We start from the raw sequence: 10032 nt of genomic DNA, 5'->3' as shown, positions 1-10032 counted from the left end.
CAGTAGGTTATTTGAAAAAAAAAAAAAATTCTGTCTTTTTTTTAAAAAGTAGCCTATTAGCCTTTTTTCATATTCAACAGCAACTGCATTGTGATTGTAATGCTTGATTGTACTCAAAATCACATTAATAGCAGAAACGGTCTGTTATTGTTGGCAGGCTTGAAACAGCCCTCGATTCAACACATGCTCTGCTCCTCAGAGACACAGAAGAGTTGCCTTCACAAATCTCTTTTGTAACAGATCGTCTTTGGCACAGTTCAGATAGGATATACTTCAGTGTGTGACATACAAAAAAAGACAAAGTGGCAGTCTGTGGCCGAGGCTTAATAAGAGCCGGGCAGAGGCCAGCTCCTGGACTGGAAGTAGCTCCTCAGACCGTCCAGGTTAACGGGGGGGAAGAAAGGGCCGATGCGCTTCCGGACCCACCATTTCCCCTGAGCCGCACTGCTGCTGCCCGGCCGCGTGAATTTATAGCGGAAATGCTCTCCTCGTATCCACCTGAAACCACAGACGCATCAAAACCAGCTCACACTGGATCTCATAACGCATGTTTGAGCTCATTCACTTCGGAGGATTTCACATTGCATTCTGAGCAGCTCAACTGTGATGAGAAAAGAGTTCAAGACTTCTTTTCAACATAGACGTGTGTATATAAAGTGACCCCAAAAAGTATGTGAACAATTAAGTTTCACTTATAAGATGCATGACTGTAAATGCCCAGTGTAACAAAATATCAAAGCAGGTGGTTTTTGCATTTTTTATCTCTTTATGTGTTCATATCATTTTAGGGTCATTGTAAACACATCAAAGGTTTTGCACTCTAATTAAGCACTGTTTATATGGACAAGTTTGCCACTGTTACTGTTAACTGAACATTTGACCAATAATAATAATAATAATAAACTGTTAATTACAAAATGAAAATAGCTAGAAATTAGAATTTTTTAGGGAATAAAAAAAACAAATGTAATAATAATAATAATAATATTAATAAAAATTCATTGTTATTATTATTGTTGTTATTATATTGTTAATTGAAATCTTAATTTCAATTAATCTTAATCTTATTATTATTATCATTATTATAACAACAAATAATAATAATAATAATTTACTGTTAATTGAAATTTGAACAAAAAGCTAGAAATGGGAATAATTAATTTTTTAAAGAAAAAAAAATAATAAACAATAATGTTATTTTTCATTCTTATTATTATTATTATTATCAATAATAATAACAACAACGAATAATATAATGTTAATTGAAATGTGACCGAAATAGCTAGAAACGGGAATACTTTAATATAGTTTAAAAGAAAACTAAATTAACAGAAAATATTAAATACTAGCAGTATTATTTGTCATTATTATTAATGTTATATGAATTATAATATTAATATAATGTTAATTACAAAGTGAAAACAGCTAGAAATTAGAATATTTTTAGGGAATAAAAATTAAAAGCAAATGTAATAATAATAATAATAATAAATTATTATAATTATTATATTGTTAATGGAAATCTTAATTTCAATTTCAATTAATCTTAATCTTCTTTTTCTTCTTCTTATTATTATAACAAATAATAATATACCGTTAATTGAAATTTGAATAAAAAGCTAGAAATGGGAATAATTTAATTCATTTTTAAAGAAAAAAAGCTTAAAAGAAAATATTAAACAATAATGTTATTTTTCATTCTTCTTCTTCTTATTATCAATAATAATAAAAACAACAACAAATAATATAATGTTAATTACAATTTGACCGAAATAGCTAGGGAATACTTTAATATATTTTTAAAGAAAACTAAATTAACAGAAAATATTAAATACTAGCAGTATTATTTGTCATTATTATTCATGTTATATGTCTTATAATATTAATATAATGTTAATTACAAAGTGAAAATAGCTAGAAATGAGAATATTTTAGGGAATAAAAATTAAAAGCAAATGTAATAATAATAATAATAATAATAAATTATTATTATTATATTGTTAATTGAAATCTTAATTTCAATCTTATTATTATTATTATTATTACAACAAATAATAATAATAATAATAATAATAAACTGTTAATTACAAAGTGAAAATAGCTAGAAATTAGAATATTTTTAGGGAATAAAAATTAAAAACAAATGTAATAATAATAAAAAATTATTATTATTATTATTATATTGTTAATTGAAATCTTAATTTCAATTAATCTTAATCTTATTATTATTAATATTATAACAACAACAAATAATAATAATAATAATATACTGTTAATTGAAATTTGAACAAACTTGCTAGAAATGGGAATAATTTAATTCATTTTTAAAGAAAAAAACGTATATTAAACAATAATGTTATTTTTCATTCTTCTTCTTCTTATTATTATTATTATCAATAATAATAACAACAACAACAAATAATATAATGTTAATTAAAAATTGACCGAAATAGCTAGGGAATACTTTAATATATTTTTAAAGAAAACTAAATTAACAGAAAATATTAAATAATAGCAGTATTATTTGGCATTATTATTAATATTATATGTATTATTATTATTACTTATTATTAACAATAACAATAATATAATAAATACAATTTTAAATACTTATCCAACCCAGTTTAAGACCTCTAATATTGCTGCTTATATTATTTTAAGTTGTAATGTTCTGTGTACAGTACATGCCCTGAGTTTTGTATCTGATGTTTAGTATTTAGTTTTACCTCGGTTTCTCTCTGCTCTGGAACGGGTTGTGTCCCATTAGGGAAAGAACTGTCGAGTCATTAGCCAGCAGTCTGCCGGCTATGTGAATAACCCACTCGCTCTGCTCATACGTCTGAAAGAGACAGAGACATGAGCCCTGTATTACAGATCAGATTCCCCCAAACACACTACAGCACAACTCCACATCTCTCTCAAAGCTTTCAGTGCAATGCAGCTGTTCAGAGATCACAGTTATCCAACTCTCATGTCCTGAGGGGTAAAACTTCACATCGGGGACACTGAGAGACTCACAAAAGCTCTTCAGAAGATTGATGATCTCATTTGTCTGTGCAGCTGAATTATTATCGGTGTGTGCACGTTACATAAGGATTATAAATAATCTCAACACTTTCTATTGACTGGGCTTTTTGTACTGGGCTGAAATTAATCTCCTGGTGAAGAATTCATTAAGAGAAAGTGACAGCAGGGATTTTATATCTTTCTGATTTAAAGAGACAGAGCAAATAAAAAAGACAAACTCATGTGTCCGTGTGCATTCATTAGAACGGAAATAAATAAATGTATGTGAACACATCTTAATCATTAATTTCAAAAAAGTTTTTAAATAGATTTTGCAAGTTTAAAAAAAGTGCTTATTTAAAGATATCATTATAATTATTTTAGGGAGTTGCACCACATGACACTGCACAATCTGTACTAACTTCCTTAAAATCCTTATAAAACTGTTTTTTCTGCATTATGATATTAGCACAGTTGCATCATCCTGACATTGTTTACTTTGTGGCCTCTTCGTCAAAATATCAAAATGAATTTTAATGGAGAAACTAAAAAAATCCTCATAACAGAAGAGGTGTTTTCAAGTAAATGCATGTAGTATGAATTGCATTTTTAATGCATTTTTGGATAAATGGATAATTGACCCAACGTCTACTGAACTAAGCCCACTTTCTGCCTGTTTACAGAGCCTAGTGCTGAGACACGTCTGACATCCCGGACACTTATTTCCATGCTATCTGCCAGGTAAAAGTGATATTTCATGCATGGTAAAATTGCTTACCGCAGCTTTAAAGCAATAGTTCACCCAAAAATGAACATTTGCTGAAAATGTGATCACCCTCAGGCCATCCAATATATAAGTGAGTTTGTTTCTTCATCAGATTTGTAGAAATGTAGCATTGCATCAGTGTCTCAGCAATGGATGCTCTGCAGTGAATGGGTGCATTTTTTGCAGTGAAATTTGGCTTGTAAACGGTGCTTCATCTGTGCAGATTTCTCTCCTGATTCAGACCACTTTTCCACTGGAGGAAGCGTTATTATGGATTATGGACTCGTATTTTAGTTAAAAACATCTTAATGATGGATTTGTTTCTTTCAAACACGCAGCTTTTGTCTTCTCAAGACATTAACTGATGGACTGGAGTGGTGTGGATTATTGTGGATTATTGTGATGTTTTTATCAGGTGATTGCTCATTCTGACGGCACCCATTCACTGCAGAGCATCCATTGGTGAGCGAGTGATGAAACAAACTCATTTACATCTCGGATGGCCCAAGGATGAGCACATTTTCAGCTAATCAGGTGAACTATTCCTTTAACACAAGAAAACAGAAAGGCTAAAAGCCTCAAAGTTAATAGTGTTTATAATGTTTCATTATATATAAAGAGAATGATAATAATGTTTCACACTGATGCGACTTTTCTGTATCGTTTTTCAGCAAACAAAGCAATTTGGACCATTTTCTGGTAAATACAGAGCGTCTCCTCTCCCTGTTTAACCTGAAACGCAGCGAACCACATGAGCCAGTCCAGCCGGTAGTGATACGGCGAGATGAGGCACGGCCTTCGGTCCAGAGCTCCAGGTTTACACAGGAACTCATACTCCTCCCATATAACCTCCTCTCCGGTGTGATTGACGCTCAGCGTGCCCTGAAACACCACCTCCGTCCGCTCCTTAGTGACACTGCGCCAGAGACACACGTGAGCTGGTTAGACTCTGCCATCTGCTGGCTACTGATGGGCTTTATATAGAGCAACGTTCAGACCGAGATGGATGCACTACCTGCCAAAGGCTCCATACGTGTTGACGATCCGCAGGGGATCAAACGAGGTGTTCATCATCTGTCTGGAGCTCAGCAGGTTCATCACGACCGGGACGCTCAGATACGCTATCAGAATCCCCAGAGACGCATTCAGCACACGCCTGATCAACATACCTGACCAGAGACACAGTCAGAGAAAAACAGTCAGTGAATCTGAGCCCAGATTAGAAACATACACTACTGCAGTAAGACGCGGAGACCTTTAATCATCAAGGATGCATTACACTGATCAAAAGTGACAGCGACAGTAGATTACTATTTCTAATAAACGCTGTTCTTTTGAACTTTCTATTCATCTGTGAATCCTGAAAAATTAAATGCATCACAGTTTCCACTAAATAATCTGGCAGCACAACACAATGTTTTCAACATTTATAATAATCAGAAATGTTTCTTGAACAGCATATTAGAATGATTTCTGAAGATCATGTGACACTGAAGACTGGAGGAATGATGCTGAAAATACAGCTGCGCATAACTAATAATAAATTACATTTTAAGATATATTCACATAGAAAACAGTTAGTTTAAATTGTACTAATAATATTTCACATTTTGCTGCATTTGTGGTCAAATAAATGCAGCCTTGATGAGTCCTCTTTCAAAAATATTAAAAATCTCTCTGACCACAAACTATAGTGTGCATAAAAATCATGTAATACTGAAAAGTATCAATTTAAAATAGTTAAGCATATTAAATATATTTCACTCAACATTTATGTGCAATGCATTTTCATGCTTATTAAACAATAGCAACAAGCGAACATCGAACATAAATATTTTAATATTATTAATATAGTTTTATAAATATTTTAAATTAGTTTTCATTTAAATTGTACTTAAATTTTTACTTGCTTTTGTTGTTGTTGTTTTAGTTTTCATTTATTTCCAGTTACTTTAGTGCTTCAAACTTATTTCAGTTATTTGCCAACAATGAAAAAATTTCTGATTTTCACAAATAATTACAACAAATCAGCAAGTAACACACTGAAGAAGAAATACTTTTCTTGTATTTTCTTGTAAAATGTACTTTAATAATTGTTTTATTTCACAAATTATTTTTACAGTGAAGGTCACATTTCTAATTGAAAGTTTTTCAATCTGATATTTATATTTTATTTCAGCTTTATATGTATTTTGTTTTAGTTAGCAATATCTTGTGATTCATTATTATTTAAAACTTTGCAAAGCCAAACATATCATTCAGTAATTTTTGTGTGTAAGTAAAGCATGTAAAGACCTTTCGAGGGCGGAGGTTTGAGTCCTGAAGCCTCCTCTGTCTGAATCTGCAGCAAAGTCTGTCTGGCTCGTCCAGAGCGGTGGAACAGAAACACCAAAGCAGCGTCATCGAAACAAGCCAGACTGGGAACTATAGTCAACCAGTTCAGAAAACTCAGATTCCCACTAATGATCAGAACAACCTGTTAGAAAAGATACAGCAACACATGCTAGAGTCTCATAAGGAAATGATACATGAAATGTCATTTTTGGTTGCGCTTTTCCTTTAAAGGGGTCCTATTATGCTTTTTCACTTTTTCAACTTTAGTTAGTCTGTAATGTTGCTGTTTGAGCATGGGCGTCGGAAGCAAAATAAATGTGGTTGGGTCCTCCCCCAGAAAAAATTTACTGGAGTATATGCCATTTTCTGTAGTGTGGTGCCTTTTAATTAACAGTGTCTACCGCCGCTCCCTATATGCGGAGTATGCAGTTTGCGTAGGGCACATAGACTGTATAAAAACATGGACGTATTGTCCGTGACGTCACCCGTAGTTTTCTGAAGAGCGTTTTTGAAGCTCAAAGTGGGCGGAGCCGGCCGTCGCCATCTTGGCAGCGCATCACCGCGCGTCACTCCCGGATAATCGAAAATGGGCAAAAAGGCGGGAGCTGGTTGCTGAAACCACGCCCACCTAGCTCGACGGCAGTGTCAGCAGCGGCAATCCACCTGTCACTCAAGTGGCCACGCCTTTAATTATGCAGAACTTTAAGGCTTAATATAATTTAAACGGATGAGTTATAAAAAAATTCACCCCCCTCACAGTTGTCATGAAGGGCAAAATTAGCTATATAGACCAAAACCACTTTTTTTGTTCCAGGCTGTAAACATGTTTTTTTTCTGCTGTAAAGTTGGGCATTTTAACATGGGGAGTCTATGGGACTGACTCCCTTTTGCAGCCAGCCTCTAGCGGCCAGTCGATGAATTGCAGTTTTAGTCACTTCCTTGTTGGCTTCACGAGAGAGAGCGGGAGGCTGCCGCTTGGTAGGGCACCAACTCCCAGGGGGGGGGGCACCATCCCAGTTGCTCAAAAAAAACTTTCGTTCTATATTAATATTAACATATGCATATACATAAATACAAATATAAACATGAATATATATACATAATTAGGCTATAAAAAATTAATTTTACGGTGAACGCAGTAGGCTATAAGCACACGTGACGCGCCATTCCCGCATCCGCACCCGCCCGCCATCACCGTTTGCGGCTGACTGCAAATGATCATAATGGACATCTATGCCCGGAAAAAAGACATCAGCAGTCCGGCGCAGAGAAAAGTAAAAGTAAAAAAGGCCAAGATGAAGCACGTGCATCCCTTTCAGGTAGTTACGTTCATAATCCTGTGAAAGTTTTTTGGCTGTTGACGTTAATAACGTTTATTGACGCTAATTCATGTTTTAATTATCATATGATGAGCTCATTGACGACTTCGCCTACAGAAAAAGCAGGAGTGTGCATTTGTAAATTTGGAATGCTCCAGCAGATCAGTGTTGATTTTCGGAGTGTCTATACACTAAGTGCAATAGCCGCCTTGTTGACAGAAGCTATTTACACTAACTCCGCCCACCTACGTGTGATTGAGCTAGTCAACACAACAAAAGACTATCAGCAAACTACAGCTCCAGTGGCGTAGATGGTGTAACATGTGCCGTGTACGTTTTGACGCGATCGACCCGAGTTCGAATCTGCCTTATGCCGAACTTATTTTTCTCCTTTTCAAATCTTGTATCGCATCAGAAAGGCATTTATTTTCAATAAAAATGAAGGAAATATTAGAAAAGTTGAACATAAAGTATCGGGTAGGGTTAAGGTATGTGTAGGGAGGGCTTTATTGTCCCAATAAGGTGGCATCCATTTATTAATTTGAATTAAAATTATAATTTACACTTAATACATTATTATTGCATACTGTTTTATAATTTACTACAATATTGAGATGCAGATAATTGCTACTATTTGAAATAAGTAATATAAATAGCATTTTATCAGTGTAAATGGAATCTATAGCAAGCCTATTTGCACTTAGTGTAAATAGCCGCTGCCATTGATTTTTGATTCAATTTATTATTGTTTATTTTGATAATATTTAATCTTTTTAAGGGGTCATATGATGCGATTTCAAGTTTCCTTTCTCTTTGGAGTGTTACAAGCTGTATATTTCGGGCATAGAGGACCTACAATAATGTACAGTATTTGAAAAATAATGTGTTTTTTGAACATTAAAGCATGTCAACATATTCTGTTACACCAAATACACAAAATAATGATCTTTAAAAAAGCATCATATGACCCCTTTAAAATTTTTTATTTAATGTGTGTAAATTTAGTTTTTTGTGTTGTGCAGCAGGTGCGAGTAGTGAAAACATGGAATGGAGTTTCATTTATATGGACTCTGAATGAGCCGAGTGGAATGGATTTGAGGAAGCAGCAGAGTGGAATTCAAGGCTGTAGCTAAATGGAGTTTAATTTATTAGGGCATTCGCCATGTGGAATGGATTTGACTGACGGCGCTCTGAAAAGTACACATTCGCTGAATTAGAGACGGTAAAAGTGGGTGGGTCCAATATCATTGGTCTTCAAAAGTGGGTGGGTCCTGTCCCACCCTCATTCAACGATTCCGACGCCCATGTGTTTGAGCATAAAAAAGATCTGCAAAGTTACAAAGCTCACAAGTCCACTTCAAAAGGATATATTTTATTTAACAGAAATCACTTTTCAAAAACTACAACGAACGACTCATTTGGACTACAGCGCATATTTTCTGGGATTTGTCATATCACAAATATCGACGAATGGGACAAGACCTGTTTGAGCTGCACTAGAGAAGGTAACGAGTGTTATCACTATGTCGGAGACACGCTAAGCTTTCCCAAGGCAGACGAACTTAGAGTGGTTACAATCATCCGGGTTTAAATTGCGCTCAAAATGAATTGATTTTGACGCAATATTTACACTGAAGCTCGCAGGCGGCTATGGTGAAGGGCGTGACATTTCCCGACCAGGTGCTGAGTGCTGCCAATCACAGCACACACTGGCCCAGCTAACCAATCACAGCACATTTCGTATTGTGCCTAGTATGAGAGCCTGTTCTAGTACACCCCCAAAACAAAATCAAGACTTTGTAAAAGAGCATAATAGGACCCCTTTAAGAAAATGACCCAGTGATGCCACTAGATGGCAACAAAGCTGTGATTGAAGCTGCTCTGAAATGATCTGGAAAATATGACATGGCAGCTTTCACACTTGTGATTGTAAGTGGGAACGGTAAGCTCTGAGACGCGCCTGGAAGAGGATCTGCAGGACTCCGTTCAGCATGCACATCCGCCGGCCCATGAAGGTGAAGAAGGGCACCACGAGCTCGATGAAGTGATTGCTGAGAGTCTCGAAGCGATGAAACCACCACGGCGAGCGATGCATGTAGTAGGACATGGGGTTCGGCACCGGCTGGGTCTGACAGAAACAACACAGATCATCAGGGTTTAATACACTGTATATAGATGCTTCACTACAGAGTGTTCACTGCTCCCTACATACTCTGCAGACAATATCTTTCTTCACAGGGAACATCATATAATATTATATTATCATATATAATCACAGAAATACTTACGCAATTACAACTATTTGTTTGATAACAGTAATTCTACTAATTATGCAATAGGTGTATATGTACATTTAATTGTTATAGCACTTGCATATCATTGCTCTTTTGTTGATTTTGATTGCTTCTATTGTTCTCCTCATTTGTAAGTCGCTTTGGATAAAAGCGTCTGCTAAATGGCTAAATGTAAATGTAAATGTATTCATTGATATTGATATTAATTACATATAATATGAATTATTTTTTTAATCAAAATATTTTATACAATTTAAAAAATATATTATTATTATATATTATACAATATTAATACTATATATTATATTTAATT

General features: G+C 34.6%; 1 protein-coding gene across 1 annotated transcript in view; it reads right to left on the bottom strand.

Moving 5' to 3' along the window:
• Nucleotides 1-10032, bottom strand: part of lmf1 (lipase maturation factor 1) — a 35645-nt gene continuing 25613 nt past the window's right edge. Inside the window, exons 6-11 of the mRNA XM_016527405.1 lie at nucleotides 9386-9553; nucleotides 6068-6248; nucleotides 4788-4941; nucleotides 4505-4688; nucleotides 2727-2839; nucleotides 1-498 (exon numbers count right to left, since the gene is read on the bottom strand). Coding sequence (XP_016382891.1) covers nucleotides 324-498; nucleotides 2727-2839; nucleotides 4505-4688; nucleotides 4788-4941; nucleotides 6068-6248; nucleotides 9386-9553 — 975 coding nt within the window. The 3' untranslated portion in view covers nucleotides 1-323. The remainder of the gene's footprint in view (nucleotides 499-2726; nucleotides 2840-4504; nucleotides 4689-4787; nucleotides 4942-6067; nucleotides 6249-9385; nucleotides 9554-10032) is intronic.

The sequence above is a fragment of the Sinocyclocheilus rhinocerous genome, unplaced genomic scaffold (genome assembly GCF_001515625.1).
Source record: "Sinocyclocheilus rhinocerous isolate Xijiao unplaced genomic scaffold, SAMN03320098_v1.1 scaffold792, whole genome shotgun sequence".
In the NCBI taxonomy this organism is placed as follows: domain Eukaryota; kingdom Metazoa; phylum Chordata; class Actinopteri; order Cypriniformes; family Cyprinidae; genus Sinocyclocheilus; species Sinocyclocheilus rhinocerous.
This window is presented reverse-complemented; position numbering and strand designations above follow the sequence as displayed.